The 22,095-nt window shown below is 42.4% G+C and overlaps 1 protein-coding gene and 1 pseudogene across 2 annotated transcripts in view; one reads left to right on the plus strand and one right to left on the minus strand.

The window, feature by feature from the left end:
- Positions 1–22,095, minus strand: part of LOC104589491 (SNARE associated Golgi protein family) — a 66,141-nt gene that overhangs the window by 39,256 nt on the left and 4,790 nt on the right. For both annotated transcript variants that reach the window (XM_019196355.2, XM_010247842.3), the window contains exon 2: positions 2,321–2,373. In XM_019196355.2, coding sequence (XP_019051900.1) covers positions 2,321–2,373 — 53 coding nt within the window. The remainder of the gene's footprint in view (positions 1–2,320; positions 2,374–22,095) is intronic.
- Positions 9,029–14,399, plus strand: LOC148791894 (uncharacterized; annotated as a pseudogene).

Consider the following 22,095-nt stretch of genomic DNA (forward strand, 5'->3'; position numbering starts at 1 on the left):
CTTTTTTTTTTTTTTGATAATTGATCAAAAGTATGAATTTTCTCATAAAAGACCTCCAACAAAAAGCCCTAATTTTAGGAGGAACGGGTTCGTCGCAAATCCATTAATTGGTGTAATGGTAAAATCTCAGGTTGACAGTTGTGACAATGGATCTGAGTTTGACAGTAGCTACTTTATTCAAAAAAATAAATAAATAAGCCGAAGGTTAGGACCATATCTGGTCTACCCCTCCCAAGACACTAGATAGCAGGGACGAACATTGAGTAATGACCTTTTTTAGGTTTGTTGCAAATCTCTTTCACAAGAAAAAGCCGCAAAGGTAGAAAAGAAGGGGGGAAATCTGGTAAAACAATATGGGAGGGTTTCAAAGAGGCTGAAAAGGGGAGAAATCTGCTATCAAGGGTTTACAGGCAGAAACAAAAATATAGAACTAAACCATAGCAAAAAGTTGAGGAATTTGGAGTTATGTTGATGCAGCTTTAGATTCAGAAAAGGGAGATGTAATTATTGATGAGACATGAAATTGAGAGTTCAATTGATTTAGAGACGGTAGTGAGTAAAGAAGTAGAGGTAAGTAAAACTTCGGATTTATTTTTAAGGTTACTCTGCCCCCTAAAGAAATGTAGTTCCTCCTCCAAGCCGCCAATCCTTTTTCAAATTTTTCCACCACAAGGTTCCAAAACCGACTTTCCTTTGGGTTGGCACCTAGGGGAAGTCCTAAATAGGTCAAAGGCCAGTTGGAATAGGTGCAATCTAAGCAGGGCAGTGATAGTCTCCACTACCCCTTCATCCAACTTTAGTCCAACCACACAACTCTTTTCAAAATTGATTTTCAAATTAGAGGCATTATCAAAGAGGATAATCAGATTCTTCAAGTTTCTCACTTCCACCAAATCACAACCCTCACAAAAGATGATAATGCCATCTGCAAACTGAAAGTGGGTTACCAGAATTCTAGAGATGTAATTATTCCTTTTGTGAAGTAGAAAATTAATTTTTTCATTGATAATTAAAAAATTAATGTTTACGCAAAGTGTCTAAATCTAGATTATATGATTTAATTGTCAATCCAACTATGCATAACATTAGTCTGGACATGGGGGTTATTTTTAACTTTCTGTGAGAGCAATCCTGTAACATTAGTCTGGACATGGTATCTTCTTTTTTGTTTAATAAAATTTTTTCTTTATCTTCAAAAAATATTGTACCATTTTTTTTATGAATGAAAGTACTTTATTAATCCAGAAATTAAGGCAATACAGGAAACCCATGAAGAGGCACGAGCTGTTGCCTCTTCTAACAAAGTATTACATCAAATTAAAACAGGAAAAAACAGAAATAAAATTACAAATAGCAGCCCAAAATAAATGATCCCTTGAAGCCCCTTGCTTAGCTAGCCCATCTGCTAAAGAATTTGCTGATCTTCCCACCCAAAGAGAGGTGACTGTCATATTTCTTGTGAGCCAGTTGACTTTCCTCAATAAGTCTCTGTATCGCCACATAGCTGAAGCTGGCTCTGTCAGCCATCCCACAACAATTTTGGAGTCTCCTTGAACTACCAAATGTTGAACTCCTAATTGTTCTGCAATCTAAATACCTTGTACAGCTGCTAAGATCTCAGCTCTATTAGAGTCTCCTATTCCCACAGGGCCTGAAAACAATGCTAAAATTGTACCATTTATTATAAATAATAATAATAAGATGCACTAGCAACCTACATTTTTGGCTCTCAAACTCTTTTCACTCTTTTTCTCCTCTCTTCCCTCTTTTCTTCTTTTTTTCTTTTCTTCTTCATTCTTCTTCTCTAACCAAGCTTTTTAATCAATAAAACCTTCAAATCTAGTGAAACTATTTCTATAACCAAGCACTTGGCTTCACAAATAGGTGAACATGAAAGTAGATGTTCATAATCAGAAGTACCCTCAAAGAATTGGACCAAGTCAAATTTGAGCCATTTCGCAGTCCAACATGACCTCAGTAAATTTAACAATAAAGTTATTTTCCAACTTCTCTTAGTCTGTTAAGTAAATAATATTGCAGAATTTTTTTATCAGCAACACAGAAATGATTCATTAAATTAAAAAATCATGTAGAACAAGAAGTTGTGAGCAGAAAAGAAGTCAAAGAAAATCTCACTAATTACAACACAGCCCCAAGCATAGCCCAAAGGAAAATTCCACTAATTACAACATAGCCCCAAATGCAATATTAAACATCTTAAATGCAAAGAAACCCTACAAAATTTCCACATCTAGATGCTGGAAAGATAGTAAGAGGATAAGAAAATAGAAAATAGAAAAAAAGATAGAAACACAAGTACCTCCAACCCAGCATAGACAGCTACAAATAAAGCATACCCAGCTGGACCATAGCCTGTTTATGGAAAGCATTATATGAGCACATAAAGCAACCAGTTTATCATTTTTTTCATTTTGGTTTGATCAGTAACACAAAATGGTTTCATTGATGATAGGAAGCCTTTCTACTCTAAAACAGCAAAAAGGAAGAAAATAAGGCAAGCCTTGACGATTACAACCAGTGTATCATAATAAATGATTACAAAACAACAGGCCATGTGAAATTTGATATTCATTTTCCATCAAAAGATGATAGCAGAATACTCACATTAAGGAAAGCCCTATTAAAAGTGCTAAGATTAATATTAGTAATAGGCAGCAGGACAGTTTCGCTAATTTTACCGATGTTTTATTTACTTTCTCTCTTTTCCTCTGCTTTCTCTTACCTTCTTATTTTCTCTTTCACTTTATTGGTATCAGGTTATATTACAATGATGCTATTATCAGAACATAATCAGTAATGGTTTAGTTGTTCTACCTATCAAAAAACGATAAGTAATTCCTGGAAAAGAGATCATATGTGGCACCAAAGCCTAAGAAGTGGCAAGAAAAACCATATTTTTCTCCAAAGTCTGTATGGGCCTTTGAGTGGCTCTCATAGTAAGCCAGCAATTGGACTTTTCACAAATCCATATAAATATGGCCCCTAGGGCTAACCGATTTGCATGCAAGCCTAAACACAACAAATTTTCAAGTTGAAACTCAAGGCCCACAATATTGGGTCCATTCCAGCAAACCCAATAACTTAGCTACCAACTTAAGTAGACCTCATTTAACATAGTTGTCAAGGCATACACCAAGGTGACAAGGTGCCCATGGAGGGTAACCTTTAGACTTGGCAAAAGTCAACCCAACCTGAAAAACATGGGTTAGGGTCCCCTAATGTAGTGACCCAAAGTAGAAGGAGACTTGACCCAACCCAAATCAACCTGTTGAGCTGTAAAGTGGGTTGTGCCGCTGGGCCACGATGCTATCTAGCCCATACCCCCAGGCCATGCCAGGCTTGGGCTTTAAGGCTTGTAGGCCGAAATAGCACGACACAACAAAGTGGTTCATGCTAGCACAACCCGTGGTCCAACACGGCACGACCCGTTTTTGAAAGCTAAATTACTGTAGCCGAAGTAGCAGAAAAGAGAAGAAGAAGAAGAAGAAGAAGAAGAGATGCTGGAATGTCGAACTGCTCTGCTCAGTCGACAGTACTATTATTTATATTATGGTGTAGTACAATGATACAGGAAGTTACTGGAATGCCCTTGATTAGTGATGGGACACCCAGACAACTTAAAACATTAAACAGGATTAGGCCCATTAACAAAGGCCCAGTACACGACAACTTAAACTTAAGTAGAGGCTAATAAGAACTCTTATCAGCCGAATACTCATACATACAAAGACTTCAATCCAACACTCCCCCTCAAGCTAAGCATGGATATCAATCATGTTTAGCTTGCCAAGCATGTCCCTAAACTTTGCTGCTGCCAGCCCTTTAGTCAGTACATCCGCAATTTGCATCTCAGATGGAGTATAAGGCACACAGAGTTTACCCGAGACAATTCTTTCTCTAACAAAGTGCCGATCAATCTCAATATGTTTTGTCCTGTCATGCTGCACGGGATTGTTGGCAATGTTGATGGCAGCTTTATTGTCACAATACAGCCTGAGAGGACCTTCAACCTTAATGCCAAGTTCATTAAGAAGAGTTCTGAGCCATAAGAGTTCAGCAACCCCGTGGGCCATAGCTCAATACTCTGCTTCTACACTTGATTTAGCCACTACATTCTGCTTCTTACTGCGCCATGTGACCAGGTTTCCTCCCACAAATGTACAGTAACCCGAGGTTGACTTCCTGTCTCCAACAGACCCAGCCCAATCTGCATCAGTGTAGGCTTCAATTTCAATTCTATTGTTTTTCCTGAAGAAAATTCCCTTCCCTAGGCAAGTCTTCAAGTACCTGAGAATCCTTTCAACTGCTTTCATATGAGGAATCTTTGGAGAGTGCATAAATTGACTGACAACATGCACAGCATAAGCAATATCTGGCCGAGTGAGGGATAAGTATATCAGCTTCCCTACCAATTTTTGGTATCTCTCTTTATCACAGTAGTCCTCTCCTACTGATTCCTGCAGGCCATGGTTCTGTTCCATTAGAGTATCTGCTGGCCTGCACCCCATCATGCCTGTTTCCTCTAGGAGGTCAAGAACATACTTCCACTGACATATGTAGATTCCCTCTCTTGACCTGGCAACTTCAATCCCAAGAAAATACCTCAAATGACCCAAGTCTTTGATCTCAAATTCAAAAAATATCTCAAGAACATACCACTCTGAGTGTACCCCACTTTCTTCATGGCCCCACAGAGCCTCTCAAACCATGCACGGGGAGATTGCTTCAACCCATATAATGCTTTCCTCAGTTTGCACACCTTTCTACTAAAGTCATAGTTTGGTGGAGGTTCCATAAATACCTCTTCATGAAGGTCACCATTTAAGAAGGCATTATTCACATCCAGCTGATGAAGTTCCCATGAAAAATTTGTTGCTAGTGACAATAGAACCCGAATTGTGTTGAGCTTTGCTACCGGGGCAAAGGTTTCTTTGTAGTCAATCCCTTCTTTCTGAGTAAACCCCTTTGCCACAAGTCTAGCCTTGTACCTTTCAATGGACCCGTCCTCCCTGTGCTTTACAATAAACACCCACTTGCACCCAACAGTGGTCTTCCCCTCTGGCAGATCCACTAATTCCCAAGTTCTTGCTTTCATTAGGGCTTTCATCTCTTCATTCATAGCTTCTTTCCACCTTGGATCAGACACAGCCTCTGAGTACCTAGAAGGAACACGCACAGAGGAAAGAGCAGACACAAAGGAGTGATAGGCAGGAGATAAATGTGAGTAAGAAACAAAATCAGCAATGGGGTGCCGAGTGGTGCAAGAGCGGATAGGCTTACGGAGAGCAATAAGAAGATCCAAATCAGAAGTATGAGGGTTGAAATTACCTTGGATTGTAGAGACAGATTGATCCGAGTCCAACTGGTTGCTGTCATGAGGTTGAGGACCCCTTTTTCTTCCGTTGTATGTAAGTATCTCTTTTTGTTGCCTACTAGAGCCTTCAAAAACATCTGCAGCATCAAGAGAGGTAACCGGCACAATGGGAGCCTCACTGGGTTGACCCGGAATGTCACAACAAGGAGTAGGAGGAGAGGATGGAAGACCCGAGGCAGATAGGGGAAAAAAAAAGGAGGGAGAATGAAAATCCTCTTCCATCCCACTAGTCTCCCCCTGAAGAGGATTCTGAGAAGACTGAAAATAGGGTTGAGACTCAAAGAACACCACATCTCTGGTGACATACTTTCTCTTGGAGACAGGGTCATAACATTTGTAACCCTTTTGTGTAGGAGAGTACCCCAAGAATATTCCCTTTGTAGCCTTAGGATCCAGCTTGGTCTTCTTTGGATCCTTCACATGTATGAAACATATACAGCCAAAGACCAGAGGAGGAAGGGGAAAGTCTGGAAGAGTGGGGCACAAAACAGAAAAAGGGGTTTTCATACCCGACACCTTAGATGGCATCCGGTTTATCATATATGATGCAGAAAGTACAGCTTGAGACTAGTATTGCTTGGGGAATTTGTGTTGGAATAGTAAGGCTCGAGCTGTCTCCAATAGATGTCTATTCTTGCGCTCAACAACCCCATTATGCAGGAATATAAGAACAGGATGACTGATGTAGTATGCCAGCATCTTCCATGAATAAGTTCAAGGATTTTTCAAAGTATTCAGCAGCATTTAAACTGTGTTTCAATCATCTTGCAAAATGCCATGGTTATCCGTGGTACTTCATCCCGTCCTTTTAACAGGTAGATCCATGTACAACGAGAGTAGTGGTCAATAAAACTGATAAAGTACCGGAAGCCATCAAAGGAAACAATGGGTGAAGGGCCCCAGACATCAGAATGAACCAAATCAAAAGGAGCACAAATTTCATTGCTGGAAATTGGATACACAGTTCTACATTGTTTTGACATTTGACATACTTCACAGGTTAGACTCTGACTTGGAATGCCCTTAAACAATTCGGGAAACAACATTTCTAATGAGGAGAAAGACACATGACCTAGCCTAGCATGCCAAAGATGCAGCTTAGCTATTGACTCCACACTTTCCGGATTACTAGCAGCAGATGCTTGTAAGGCTGAGCCGATGTCTGCATCAAGGTAGGAAAAAAGCCATACTCATGACCGCACCCAATCTTTCTCCTTGTCAATCTGTCCTGAAAGACACAATGAGTAGGAAAAAAGGTTATACTACAGTTCAAATTTTTGGTAAGTTTTGAAACAGACAAAAGATTTGAGGTAAGACTGGGAACATGTAAAACTAATTTAAGAGAGAGGTCCTTGCTTAGGTCAACAATTCCCTTTCCAGAGATAGTGGAGAAAGACCCGTCAGCAACTCTCATCTTATCCTGACCAGACAACAAATGATATGAAGAGAATAGGGAAGACATATGTGTCATATGGTCAGTAGCACCGGAATCAATAACCCAAGAAGTAGAGCCAATAGAGCCAGTGGCACTGAAGGCAGAGGCTGTACCTAATCTAGCAAGAGATGTAGAAGCAAAAGAATTATTTCTTAGACGGGCTAATGCCCTGCTAAGGACCTCAACCTCACTAGCAGTGAAGCCCAATGTACCAGTTCCAGAGGAATCAACAACCTGTCCCATAGGAGAAGAAGACACTGTTGGTGTATTTTGTGAGTTGTCATCATTGTTGCTGGCGACAAAATTCCCACTTGCCGCAGGCCTGTTATCTCTAGAAGAAACATCTCTGGGTATTGAAGACATCTTGACTGCAGCCACTGTGTAGGTGACACTGATTAAGACTAGCCGAAGCAGTTCTGAAGGTTCTGAACCAGTTCTGGAGCAGATCTGATTAGCTGAAATGATCACAGCAGGTTCTGACAGCACTCGACACAGTTTCAGACTTGCCGAGACTGTCACAGTTCTGAAACAGTTCAGTTACAACAGCAAGCAAGGAGTTCTGGGCTGGTAACCGACCTGAAGCTAAGGGTTCTCAACTATTGTGCTATGCAAACTCCACTTGAACTTTGAGTACTGCAACTGTAAAGAGAGTGCCCTTCCTTGCGGCCAATACTAGGACTGCTGACATCAGTCCTCAACTAGGGTTCACAGTGCTGAACAATCTGGAGCTGGCAGCTCCCTAGGTAATCTCACAGCAGTGGTGAGGGGTTTCGGACTAATAACCACCCTGAACTTGGAGCTGTTTGCCACATTGCTATGCTGGTAGAAGTGTTCACAGTGCTGGTAGAACACTAGATAGACTTCACTTGGGCTGAACCAAAAACTTCAACAGTTCGGGTACAGTAGCGAGTGAACAGTTCGAGGCTGCAACAGTAGCAAGTGAACTATGGGCTCTGTAGAAGAAGCTAAGTCTGTGCGAGTCTTGCTGGAGCACCGAAGCTGCAACTGTAGAAGTAGCTAAGCCCCTTTCGGCTAGTGCTAGGACTGCTGAAATCAGTCCTCAACTAGGTCTGTCCTACACAGACCTCTCTTAGTAGCCAAATAGCTACTATTTGCTGGAAATAACCTAGTAGGACATCTACTTCTGGGTCTTACTTCCCTTGAGTCCTACAACCAAGAGAAACCCTAGGTTCGAACTTGCTTTACTCTCTTACACCCCTAGGTCTTCACTACAACAACCCAGAAAAGGAAGAGAGAAGATGAAAAGACAGCAAGAGAAGAGAGTGTGTGCCGGCTGAAACCAGGAAGAAGCTAATGCTCTGATACCATGAAAGCTAAATTACTGTAGCCGAAGTAGCAAAAAAGAGAAGAGGAAGAAGAAGAGATGCTGGAACGTCGAACTGCTCTGCTCAGTCGACAGTACTATTATTTATATTATAGTGTAGTACAATGATACAGGAAGTTACTAGAATGCCCCTGATTAGTGATGGGACACCCAGACAACTTAAAACATTAAACAGGATTAGGCCCAGTACAGGACAACTTAAACTTAAGTATAGGCTAATAAGAACTCTTATCAGCCGAATACTCATACATACAAAAACTTCAATCCAACAGTTTTTATGAACATCTCATTTGGGGGGAGGGTATTTATGTATTTTGGCTTTGGGGGAGTTAAAATGACAATGTTGCCTTTAACAGCTATATAACAACTAGTTTGGGGGGCATTTTGGCAAAGTGATAATTAACCTTATGAAAGACTAAAATACCCCTCCAAACAACTATAAAAGGGCTAGTTTTTAAGGGTATTTTGGTTAATTGAATTAATTCCAAAACCTATAAATATCCTTACCCTCCCTCATTCTCATCACACCAATTCCCATACTCTCTCATATACTCTCATACTCTCTTAATCTCTTGCTCCCTAGTCCCTAATTACAACTTTATTTAAGTTTCAACAAGAAGAAGGTTCAAGTATCTCAAGTTAGCAATTTGGGAGGCTTAGAAGCTTCATCAGTTGAAATCAAGTTAGGATTCTGGACTGGCGGACCAGGTAAATTGTAATTAATTTTCTTTTTTTTTGGGTTTTAATACTATATATTTTTAAAAATGTTCAATTCCCCTCAAAATCCCTTTCCCATGTTCAGCGTTGAGGATGTACAATCACAGTACGACAACATTCTAAGTGGATAAAGAAAATGGAGTTCAAACAGCAATCCACGTGGAGAAGATTCTTGAAGGCTGAAGCAAAAAATATGATCTTCGAGAAAACCAGAATGCAAGGTAAAATATCATTGAAGATGAGGGAGATGAAGAAAGCCATGGTAATACTAGTAGGGGCTGATGTAGTTGAATGGTTTCGAGGTTGTTTGGATGGTGCACTTACTGCCAACAGAAATACAGAGTGGAGAAGCTCAAAGGAAGGGGATAAGAGGAGGTACACAGCAGAGAGAAGAAGTAATACTAAAGGCCTACGTATCGTGTGTGTTAGAAGCGTTCGGCGAAAGCAAGAAACAGTTAGTTTGCTTGCCTAAAGGAAAAAAAAAAAGGTGTAATATGGAGGGAGGTTAGAAGCATCTTGCAGGATTTTCTGAAAGTGCAGAAGGAAGAGAAGTCTCCAGAGACTTCTACAGAAGTAGAAAGCTTTACTTCTGAGAAAGAAATGGGGGTCAACTTGGTAGTGAAAGGCCTACGTATCGAGAAGCTAACCTGTGGAATAGTGAAAGATGAATGGGAAAAGAAATTAATGGTTGTGAAGAAGAAACCAGAGGATTGGAGGAGAATAGCAGAAGACCTAATCAAAGTATCGAGACTGAAGGGTCCTGTCTTAATTACTCCTTTTGAAGATTGCAAAGCATTGATAAACTTGCTGGATGATGAAGTGGAAGTAAGTGCATTGAACTTCCAGTTAGCAGAGGAAACAGTCACAGTTATGAAATGGTCCCCTAGCTCAAACTCAAAGGCTTAGAGTTAATGGATGGAATTACGGTCAGAATCGTTGGACTGCCTTTCCACCTATGGAAGAAAGAGGTGTGAGTCCATTGCTTCATTATGTAAGGCCCAACTTGATGGTGTTTTCATCCTAGATCTTTGATCAGCAGCCATTAGATTGAGTGGAGTTAAACCTCATGAAATCCCAAGGAGAATCGAAGTCTCAGCTTGGCTTCTATCCTCCATTGAAGCTAGCTTGTGGAGAGAGTCCAGAAGGGAGGAGGTGGAGAAGGTAGAGGAAGATTATCTAGGTAGCGATCATCGACTGGACAATTTCAAATTGGCAGAGACTTACTCGTTTTTGGAAGGTCTGAAAAAAAAAGAATATAAAAGGTTTGTTAACAGGGGAAAATGTTGAACGTACAAGTCAAGAAAAAGGAGGGAGCAGGACCTATGCCCAAGCCCTGACAGATGGAGTAAATGCACAGCTAGCTATTCAAACTTATTCGACTAACGATGGGCCATCGGTTGAAACTTCCAACCTTTTGAGGTTTGACTTGGGATCAACACATGGAAAGGCCCCTGTTAACCAGCATTTAGATGGGCCCGCTTTAGAAAATGAGCCTAAGAGGGGGTATGTTTTAAACCAACTTGGGGAGGCCTCTAACGAATCAAATAACTTAAAGGGCCCTGCGAGTAAATCTAAGAAAAATTCAAAAGTGGGGAGATCAGGTTTACAAGATGGGCTGGTTATAAAAGAGGGGTCATGTGCGCTTTTAAATGGTCATGTGACAGGGGCAGGGGTTAAGATGATAGACCACAATCTAGGTCTTTTTTTTTTTTGATCAATAACACTTTCATTAAATCATCAGTAAATCATCAATAAAGAATTTACAAGAGGAAGACAAACACACTTATCTTCCAAGAGCCACAAAGAGCCTCATGAAAGGAAAAAAGAAAAGAGGACACTAAAGTTACAGCTTAGCCCAAAACAGTGAATCCCTTTCTGCCCCTTGTTTAGCTAAACCGTCAGCTAGGGAATTAGCCGATCTTTTAACCCAACATGTCTTAACTTCCATCTCCCGCACCAGCCACTTGAATTTCCTCCTCTCATTATTGTACTTCCATAAACCATTTTGATCTTTAGTCAGCCACCCTATCACCACCTCTGAATCCCCTTCAATTATGAGTTTTTTTATGTTCAACTCCTTAGCTTTCCGGACTCCTTCCATAACTGCAAAGATCTCAGCTCTAAGGGAGTCATCCAATCCAATTGGGCCTGAGAACATGGCAGAGATGACCCCATTTTCATCCCTAAAAACACCCCCAATCCCCGATTGTCCCGGATTTCCCCTACTACACCCATCAAAGTTTAATTTCAAGAATCCACCAGGTGGGGGAGTCCAAACCACATTCATTTCTGACTTGGTCTGTGTGCAATTTGCAATTTCACCCCACTTCCTCAACATGTCATCCACAGTGTAATCTGTGAATAGTTCCAAAGATTTCAGCCACTGTACCGCCCTAATATGTATGATAGCCCTCAGATCTGCTGCTCCTCTCTGGGTTTCTGAGAATATCCTGGAGTTTCTTTCTTCCCACAGTGTCCAACATACTGCAGCCCTTAGTCCTCTCCACATTATCCTTCCCCTTTTTATCCGCCACCTGAAAAAGGAAGGGGAGAAAAGGCCCTGTAAATCTGATGGGGGATTCCAGTTGCATCCAAATAAGGAGTAAGCCCAATCCCAAATTGACCTCACAAAGTGGCAAGACACCAGTAGGTGAAAACCAGTCTCCCCATCCGCTTTGCACAGAACACACCATTGAGGTGACAAGAAAGTATTGGGTCTCTTCTTTTGGAGAAGATCACCAGTGTTGATTCTTTCCAGATAGGCTTCCCAACAAAAACTACCAACCCTAGGAGGTATTGCTCTGCACCAAACCTCACCAACAGGGAAAGGGGAGAATGTAGGACTGGTGAACTGACTTAAGACTTTGAAGAACGAAGCACAAGAGAAGATGCCACTGGGGGTAAAGTGTCCAAATTCTAGAATCCGCCCTAGTGGGGTCTAAGACAACGTTATCAAGAAGAGCAATAAGGCTCGAAATACTGTCGAGATTTGAGTCCCTCAAATCCCTTCTTAGACCCAAGTTCCACCCAATCTTAGAAGTGGAAGAGGACAGGGTGGTGAAAGACGAGATCGGCTCATTTTTCAAATCAGAAAGAGCAAACAAAGAAGGAAACTGATCCTTTAAAGGGGCACTCCCCACCTAGGTTTGTTCCCAAAATTTTATGGAGTTACCGGAATTCAAGTCATACCTGATATTAGGGGAGAAAAGTGGTAGCAGGTATTGAATGGCTTTCCAAGGAGAATTGCTTGTGGTCCTAGCTCTGATTCCAACGTCCCATCCATTGTGCTCCAGCCCATGTATACTTGCCACTATTCTATCCCATAGCTTCTCTTTCTCCATAGGGAACCTCCACAACCACTTCCCCAACAGAGTAATATTCCTTCTCCTAATACTCCCAAGCCCCAAGCCACCACAAGACTTACTCCTACTGTTATGGAAAGATTCCTCGAGAAGACGTACCGTCGCCACCGGCAGCAACAGGCACCTGACCCACCGCCAGCAGTAGCAGTGATTCAATGATTCTCATCCTACCCAGTTCGGCAACAGCAGCCTTATCTAGATTAGATTAGATCATCTTGCTTGTTCTTATCTTATTATTCTTATCTTATTCTATTGCTCTTATCTTATCTTGTTAGTAGCTATTAGATTAGGATTAGCTTATCTTATCCTTAGCAAGATAGAACTAGAAGTCTCCCTATTCAGCAAGGAGACTCCCTTTGATTAGGACTCTTGTAATCTCCTATTTAAGGAGACCCCATTATTGAATGAGGATATCAAATTTCCAGTCAAGAAAGAGAGTAAAAGGAGAGTTCGGTGATCTCTTGGACAAATCACCCTCTAAGACGCCAAGATAGGTTCAGCTAGGAAGGGGAGGAACAAGGGAAAACAAGAGCTTTTCCCCATGGACCGACCCATGACGCGATCCTATTCCCGGGCCCATAACAACTTGGTATCAGAGCCAACCGTCATGGGAGATCTGGAGCAGCTATCATCCAGGGTCCACGAACTGGAGCATAGGCTCGTGGCAACCAGCGTGGAGGTTCGTGAGGTCAAAGACGATGTCCAGGAGCTGCGACGCTTGCTGGAATCGTATTTCCCTAACAAGGAGAGGAATCCAAAAGGGGCTGTAACCACAAACAGCCGCTGACCAGACTTGACGGAGTCGTCCGGCGAACAGCAGGTCGTCGCCCCGGTAGCCGCAGTCATCCCCAAGTACAGCAGGCTGGAATCCCCGTCGTACAACGGCAACGGAGACCCCTTAGGCTGGCTGTATCGCTGCGAGCAGTTTTTTCGGAATCAACGGACAGATGACCGGGATAAGGTAAATCATTCTATATTGCTAGAAGAGGATCGTGTTAAAGCAGAAATAGAACGTGCTAAGGCACTAGTAGATTTCACTACATTGCAGCTCCACAATTTGATGTATGAGAAAATTCATTTTGTGAAAGCCATAAAGGTGCGCAAAGATTTCAAGTCAAAGTATCCGGATATTGAACTTGTGCCTGAGGAAGAGTTTTTCAGTTCAGCCCCTCAAGATATTAAAGGATCTGTACTATCAAAAGACAGTGCACATGACCTGATGCTAAAGCGGCTTAATTTTGAGCTTTTCCGGTGAAAAGAACTCTGCAAACTTCATGAGAAACTGGAGCAACACAAGAAAAGCCTTATGGAGACCATTGCACACCGAAAGAAGTTCCTTTCAAGTCTCCCGAAATCTCTAAAGAAAGCATCCTTGCCTGTCCAACACCAACTAGGGGTTCTGCATACAAAGAAATTAAAGCAGCATAATTTAGTAGAATTACTGCCACCTCCACTCTATGTGATTTACTCACAATTGCTGGCTCAGAAGGAGGCATTTGGGGAGAGTATTGAATTGGAAATTATAGGAAGCATGAAGGATGCTCGAGCCTTTGCCCACTAGCAAGCAATTAAGGACAATGGTGTTTCTACAAATACAGTAATGAATAAGTTGGAGGATGATGCGCCTGATGAGGAAGAGGAGGGCCAAAGAAGGTTACTGGAAAAGAGAACCTTGACCAATCAGGAATCTATCGATCTCATCCTCTTAAAATCATCCTTCATATACATGATGATGAGGTTTCAAATCCCAAGCATGCAAAACTGGTTACTCTAAGGTTTGAATACTTATTGAAGTTGAATGTTGTATGTGTTGGGATTGATGGCTCTCAAGAAGGACCTCAGAACAACATCTTATGCAACTTGTTTCCTGATGATACTGGTACTGAGCTTCCCCACCAGTTAGCTAAGCTCTTTGTTGGTGTTGCTGTTGAAGTCTTGGTAGAATGGTGTAATTTACCATCGGCCAAAGCCACATGGCTCCCATTGGCAGAGCTCCACGCCACATATCCAGAGTTCGAGCTTGAGGACAAGCTCGTAGTCCAGGAGGGGAGTAATGTTATGGACGCATTCCTCGGGAAGACGTACCGTCGCCACCAGCAGCAACAGGCACCTGACCCACCGCCAGCAGCAGCAGTGATTCAATGATTCTCATCCTACCCAGTTCGGCAACAACAACCTTATCTAAATTAGATTAGATCATCTTGCTTGTTCTTATCTTAATATTCTTATCTTATTCTATTGATCTTATCTTATCTTGTTAGTAGCTTATCAGATTAGGATTAGCTTATCTTATCCTTAGCAAGATAGAACTGGAAGTCTCCCTATTCAGCAAGGAGACTCCCTTTGATTAGGACTCTTGTAATCTCCTATTTAAGGAGACCCCAATATTGAATGAGGATATCAAATTTCCAGTCAAGAAAGAGAGTAAAAGAAGAGTTCGGTGATCTCTTGGACAAATCACCCTCTAGGACGCCAAGATAGGTTCAGCTAGGAAGGGGAGGAACAAGGGAAAACAGGAGCTTTTCCCCGTGGACCGACCCGTGATGCGATCCTATTCCCGGGCCCATAACACCTACATACTATCTCCCAGCTAACTCTATGATCCCTCTTCTCCTCTCCCGGCTCCCACAGGAAATCTCTCATTAGCTTCTCTAATCTGTTAGCAACCTTCACTGGGATTTTAAACACTGACAGGAAAAAGATGGGTAAGTTAGCAAGTGTGGCCTTAATTAGTGTAATTCTCCCACCGAGAGAGAGGTAGTTCTTTTTCCAGGATACCAGTCTTTTTTCAAACCTTTCCACCACCGGGTTCCAAAAGCTCTCTCTCATGGGATTATCACCTAATGGCAACCCTAAGTAATTCAAAGGCCACCCCGAAACTTCACACCCCAGCACTTCAGCACTCTCCCTAATCTCTCCCTCCTCCAAATTCACCCCCACTACACAGCTTTTCCCAAGGTTAATCTTCAAGTTAGACATTTGCTCAAACAGTTGTATCACCAACTTCAAGTTTCTGATAAAGCTCACATTACCGCCTTCACAAAACAGAATCGTGTCATCAGCAAACTGTAGGTGAGTGAGGGGGGTTTCCACCCTCCCAACTCTCCAGCCTCTAATGAGCCCCCTAGAATCTGCTCTGTGAATCAGTTTCCCCAAAACCTCCGCAATTAGAATGAACAAGAAAGGAGACAGGGGGTCTCCTTGTCTTATACCCCTACTGGCTGGAAAGAAGTCTACCACTGTCCCATTCACTAGCACTGAATAATGACAACTCCGGACACAGCCCATGATCCACTTACACCATCTAACCCCAAACCCAAATTTAGTCAGAACTTTCCTCAAGAAGTCCCAGTCCACCAAGTCATAAGCCTTTTCCAAGTCCAAGTTACAAACCACTCCCTTCTTCTTATCCCTCTTAAGGTTCTCCACACTCTCATTAGCAATTAAGATCTGATCAGTAATTTGTCTTCCACTCACAAAGGCTCCTTGGTAGTGTGCAATGATATCTGGCAGTACCTTCTTCAGCCTCAAAGACAACACTTTTGCAATGATCCTGTACAAGCTATTAACCAAGCTAATTGTACAACCTTCACACCCGGATTGACAATTCCTCTCCTGAAAAACTCCTCAAACACACACAAGAGATCATCTTTCAAGATATCCCAACAGTCCTGATAAAAAGCCATTGTGAACCCATCCGGCCCTGGAGCTTTTGTTCTATCCATAGAAAACACAGCCTCCTTGATCTCTTCTAGATTAAAGCTTCTTTCCAACCTTCTCTTATTCTCTACCCCTACATCTAGCCAGTCCAAACCTTCTACCCACACCCTTCTACTCACAGGCCTTCTTAGAATAGATTTGAAGTGCTCCACACAGGCCCTGGCAATCTCCTCTTGTTGTACTAACTCAACTCCATCTACTACCAATTTAGAGATAAAGTTCTTCCTTCTCCTGCCATCTGCTAGATAATGGAAATACCTAGTGTTCCTGTCTCCCTCTTGCAACCACTTACACCGAGATTTTTGCCTCCAACTAGTTTCCTCCTTGTGCAGGCATTCCTCTAGCTGTCTTCTCAAATCTCTTCTGAGATCATTGTCTTCCTCTCCAAATTCTCCCCTTTCTTCTTTATAGTCAAGGCTTTCAATCTTATCCATCAGATCTTCCTTTCTTTCTTCTATCCTCCCGAACTCTATCAAATACCACTACTTGATTCTTGCTTTCAAGAATTGTAGTTTCTTATGGAATCTCATCCCCTCCCATTCCACCAGTGGGTTACAGTCATGCCACCACTCCCTCACTTTGTTAGTAAACCCTGGGTGAAGTAACCACATATTTTCAAATCTAAAGGGGGTAGGACCTCCACACCTTTCCTCCTTACATAACACTATGGGCCAGTGATCTGAGGTCACCCTTGGGAAAGCTCTAGAAGCCAAGGTTCCCCAATGTTCTTCCCAATCCAAAGAGAACAGGAATCTATCCAGCTTAGAGCAAATGGGTCTAGATTGATGATTTGACCACGTAAATGTCTTATGGGCTAGGGAAATCTCTTTAAGCTCAAAGGAATCCACAAAACTGTTAAACTTCCTCATGCTTTTTGTCACCCTCTGATTAACCTTATTGGACTCCTCCAAGAATCTAATCACATTGAAATCCCCACCCATGCACCAAGGCCCATCCCACAACCCTCTAACATCAGCCAATTCCTCCCACAACTCCTCTCTCTCTCTGTAGTCATTCGATCCGTAAACATTTGTGAGCACCCACAAATAGTCATCCTCTTGCTGCTTAAACTTCATAGACACCGAGTACTTTTCGATCAGCTCCTCCAGACCTTCCACCACGTCCCTCTTCCACATTGTTACAATCCCCCCGGAAGCACCCCACGAGGGAGCAGCCACCTAGCTAATTCCCCTGGCTTTCCATACACTCCTTGCCCATTTATCATTAAACTCCATTCTCTTGGATTCTTGCAGCAGCACAATGTCTGGGTCACACCGTCTTATTACCTCTTTTATTGTCGCTCTCTTCCTTGCACTCCCAATTCCCCTCACATTCCAACTAAGAATCTTCATTCCGCTTCTTTTTACACCCCTTGCCACCTACCACTACTATCCCCTTTCCTTCTATCTCCTGTTACCTCGAGCCTCTTGTCTCCTTCTACATCTCTCTTCAATCTCTCTACTTCACTCAATCTCCTCTTCTTTATTCTAATCTTCTCCTTCCTCTTCTGTAAGCTTTCTTTCAACACATTCAAATCTTCCAACCTGCAGCCCAACTTCCCTACAAATTCTGCTATCATGTCTTCTCTCACCGAGTCCACCAATCCTACCCTTCCTACAGAATCTCCTCCAACTCTGTCCACCTGCCTTTTCTTCCTCTCCTCTGGTCCCACCTCTATTCTTTCCTCTCTATCCTCCCTCCCTTTCCTATTACCTCCCTCCTTCCCTGCTCTCCCCCCGTAGTCCTCTCCATCTCTACCCTCATTCCTTTCCCTCCTCTCCACTATCCCCTCCCCTCTTCCTTCCTCCCCTTCCCTCCTCCAAATCAGCTTTCCTTCCACTTCCTTAAACACTCTTTCAATGATTTCCCACACTTTTTCACTCTTATACCTTCCTTCCGGCACCTTCCTTCCCCTCTCCCCCTCCTCGGAGAGCCCGTCTGCTGGCTCGGCTACATATTCATGGGCTACAGAACATGGAACAGGAACAGAATCTGGAACCAAAGACACAGGAGACACATTAGTAGCACAAACCGAAATCACTTGGTTACCTGGGACTGATGGACAAGCTAGAAGAGGACTGCTCCCTACCTCCCTCTCTTGTTCCAGAGGTTGGTAAACGTCTATCTCCTTGAGTTGGTTGGGAAGTACTTCCGTCCTTCGGTCACCCTGGTGATCTTTCCATTCTACCCCTGGTTCACCCCTAGATGGTGTGTTCCTGCTCTGCTTCCGGTTCTCCCGGTCTGCCCCTTCTGATAATCCTTGCACACTCTGTGGTCTTGGGATTGAGTTGAGCCGCTTACAATCTTCACCCTGGAATAAACTTGCAATATTCCACCCATCCATGTCACCTCCAGCACAACTGCCTTCGTCATTTACACTGGCCACACTAGTACCATCAACAGAAAAGTCCTCCGATTCTTCATCACCTTCACTGCAACGCACCCAGCCTTCATTCTTCTCTTCGTTCTCTTCAGTTCTTCCCCTAGCGTATCTTGGCTTCAGCCTCTCTGAGGGGCGTCGCAAGGGGCTAAGCTCCTTCAGCCTTCGTCGCGAAACCCACTACAGATCGGGCTTCTTCTCCACTTTTCGGCGCTGCGCGCGTTCCCACCCCTGTCTCGCGACTGGGGACGATGATAGACCGTTAACCTCGTCTATCAAAGTCATGTCCCCAGTCACGTGGTTCACTAAAGGCTCATGCGCCTTTTTAAAAAACTGGGTCAGGCCCGCTGACCCATTTGGGCCTGTTACAAAACAGTCAATGGTGGAAAACTTTGATTGGAAACCGAGATTGGTCTCGTACTCCACAACTCCTGAGTACACCAACCCAAAGTTTGACCACCAAAGGGAAGATGAAGAACTTTTCAATTCAGACTGGGTACACTGCGAAGAAGGAAAGACTGAAGATGAGGTTTCGACTAAAGAATCCAGCCTAGGCAGTGTAAAGAGCATTTCGAAGTTATCGTTGGCAGAGGCAAATTTTGGTACATAGCTTCTCTTTGGAGATGTATCACCGACAAAAGCAAGACTTTCTTTGGAACATGGTAGGAACAAGTAGAGGGTCGCCCTATGGGTGAGATAAATCCTTTCGATTCAAGGTGAAGGAGAACCTATTCTGGGTCCAGAGCTAGGCCAGGGAATTTGTAGTCCAAGCTTATTTTCTCCCAACTTGAAAGGCAAAGAAATAGTCTCTCCCTGTCCCCCTTTTGGTGCGTCACAAGACAACCTGGAGGAGAGCACCCCTAGTGAAAGCCCTTTCCTTCACAAGTCCATTGGGTCTGGAAAGATCTCAGGTGTTGGAACCTATGGTATGTTGAGTCAACCCCCTGTTTTTCATAAAGTTTATTGTAATAATCCCTCCCCTTCCCTTGTTGTCCAACATACAGGTGATACCTTGTCCACTCCAGATGCTGCCTGCCCCAATGAGGTGGAAATAGCAGAGATTTTAGGGGAGGTGGGAGGTGTAGAACTTTCAAAGGAGGAAGGATAAAGGATTTGGGCCTTAGTAATGCATATGTTTCACATTCTGATAGAGGAGGAATTAGGCAAAGACCTAGAAAAGGAATAGGAGGTTAACACTCCAAATCCTACAGCTAGAGGGAAAGGCAAGGAATGCTCTGAGAAAGGTACAGCAGCTAAAAAAAACAAAAAGGGGCAAAAGAAGAGTCAGAAAAAGAGAGAAATCCACAGATCAAGAGGAGAATAAAAAGAAGGTCTTAGGAGAGACACCAAAGAGGAGAAAGAAGCTGAGTGAGGTGGAGAAGCTTAGGTGTGGAGTGGACTATGATAAAGGTTGCACCGGAAGGAAGGGATGGAAGTTGGATTAGTTGGGAATTCTAGGTAGGGGCTGTTTGAAGCTTTGATTTCATGATAAAGATAATTAGTTGGAATGTAAGAGTTTGGGGAGTTCATGGAAAAGAAGAGTGATCGGGGAAGTACTTAGAAAAGAGAGACCAGATATTGTGCTAATCCAAGAATCAAAGTTGTCTGAAGTAGATAGGAGATGGGTGAGGAGTGTCTGGGCTTCTAGAGGACTAAGCTAGGCCTTTGCACAATCTTGGGGGGCTTCGGGGGGAATTCTGACAATCTGGAAAAATGAAGAGATGGACTGCTCCGAAGAATTAATTGGTAGATTCAAGGTTACAACAAAATTTAGGAGGATAGAGGATGGGATGGAATGGGCACTAACAAATGTTTATGGTCCAAATTCGTATAGGGAAAGGGAGGAGCTTTGGCAGTCCCCCTTAGGGTTTTTCTAGATACTAGAATTTGGTCAATGTCCCCCTTAGGGTTTTTCTCTTGCTCTTCTTTTTTCAATGCCTTAGTTCTGTTGTTGTGTCTACCCCTTTCCCTGCAAAACAAGTGTGGGGTACTCCTGTTCCACCAAAGGTTAGGGCTTTCTGCTGGGAAGTGGTTCTCCAGAAGGTCAATACTTTGGATGTACTTCAAAGTACATCTATTTATCTCATGTCCATTGCCTTTGCCTACAGAATGGAGAGATAGTGGCTCATCTATTTATTTCCTGTCCTTTTACTTCTTGTATTTGGGATTGGTTCTCCTCTCTCTTTGGTTGCAGGTGGACTTCTCCATCTGTGTGGAGCCTCTTCGACTCTAGGTTCTTCCAAGTGCCAAAGAAGAGAGGCAGGGTGATGTGGAAAACAACAAGAGCAGTTATATTATGGTCAATGTGGGAGGAGAGAAATAATAGGATTTTCCAAGGACAGGAAAGAACCAAGGAAACACTTATAGAGGGCATCACTACCAGGATCATACATTGGCCGATAGCTTTAGAGCTATTTAAAGACTTTTCTTTTACTAACTTCACTAGAGGATGGAGTGTCATAGCTGGTTCCTCATCTTTCTCCCCATTAGTTCAGGAAAGTTGGACCCTGCCACCTTGTTCTAGAGTGAAACTAAATTTTGACAAAAGCCCTATAGGCAACCCAGGCCCCTTGGGAATAGGGGTGTTTTCATAGATGAGGGGGGTAGAGTGTTGGCCCTATAGGGTTGGGAGACTCCCTAGGAGTAGAAGTTTTTGCTTTACTCAAAGGTCTCAGATTGGCAAAGCATTGCAGATTGCAATAGTTAGAAGTAGAGAGAGATTCCAAACTGGTAATAGGCTGGCTGCAATCTAGAAGCTTGGGCACGTGGCTTTTCAAACATCAGCCAAGGGAAATATCAAGCTTAGCAAGGGAGATTGGGGTGAGGTTTATTTGGGCAAGAAAATCAGCAAATGACATGGTTTATGCTTTAGCAAAGCAAGGAGTCAATAGGCAAGAGTTGTTTTGGGCTTGTTTATGAGACAATTTGTATCAAAGGGTTCTCCATCCAACCCTTGGATGGTGGCAGCTGTAATTTTTATCCATTACCATTAGTGAAAGTCACTGTTTCCCATCAAAAAAATAGTACGACAACACCAATATGGGTCCTAGTGGTTCTATGGTTGATGCTGTCGGAGCCACCCCTATTACTACTACTAGGGGAAAGAAAAAGTCTAGCCCAGTCTAGAAAATGTTTACTCTAAAAACTCTTGAGGGGAAGAGAAAACGAGTTGTTTGCATGATATGTAAGAGTGATTTTAGTCAAAACCAATCACAAATTTAGTGTTTTTTCGATAATTTTCAATATTCCCAAGAAAAAACGAGGCAAGAATTAACTAAATATATTGTACATGCTGAACAGCCGTTTTTATTAGTTGAAGACCCTAGGCCAGAAAGATTTTGACAACAATTAGTAAATCCAGATGCTTTAAAAAAATTCTTATTCATATAAACAAAATTTAATTTCTACTATGTCAACTCTTAATTTTAAAATTGCACTTACATCTAATATTTGGACTTCCAAATATAATATAAGTTATATTTATGTTATGGGGCATTTTATTGATGAACATTGGCTTTTACAAAATAAAATTTTAAGTTTTACAAAACTTGAATGGCCAAATACTGGCCTAGCAATTACTACAAGTATATTAAACACTTTACATGCTTATGGAATTGAAAACAAAGTTTTTTCTATTAGTTTTGATAATGTCAGTAATAACTAATAATGATTCAGCAATAAATATTTTAAAATATCAATTAAAACCATGTTTAAATTGTAAGTTATTTCTTATTAGATGTG

Source organism: Nelumbo nucifera, chromosome 5 (genome assembly GCF_055504915.1).
Source record: "Nelumbo nucifera cultivar China Antique chromosome 5, China Antique-T2T, whole genome shotgun sequence".
NCBI lineage: Eukaryota > Viridiplantae > Streptophyta > Magnoliopsida > Proteales > Nelumbonaceae > Nelumbo > Nelumbo nucifera.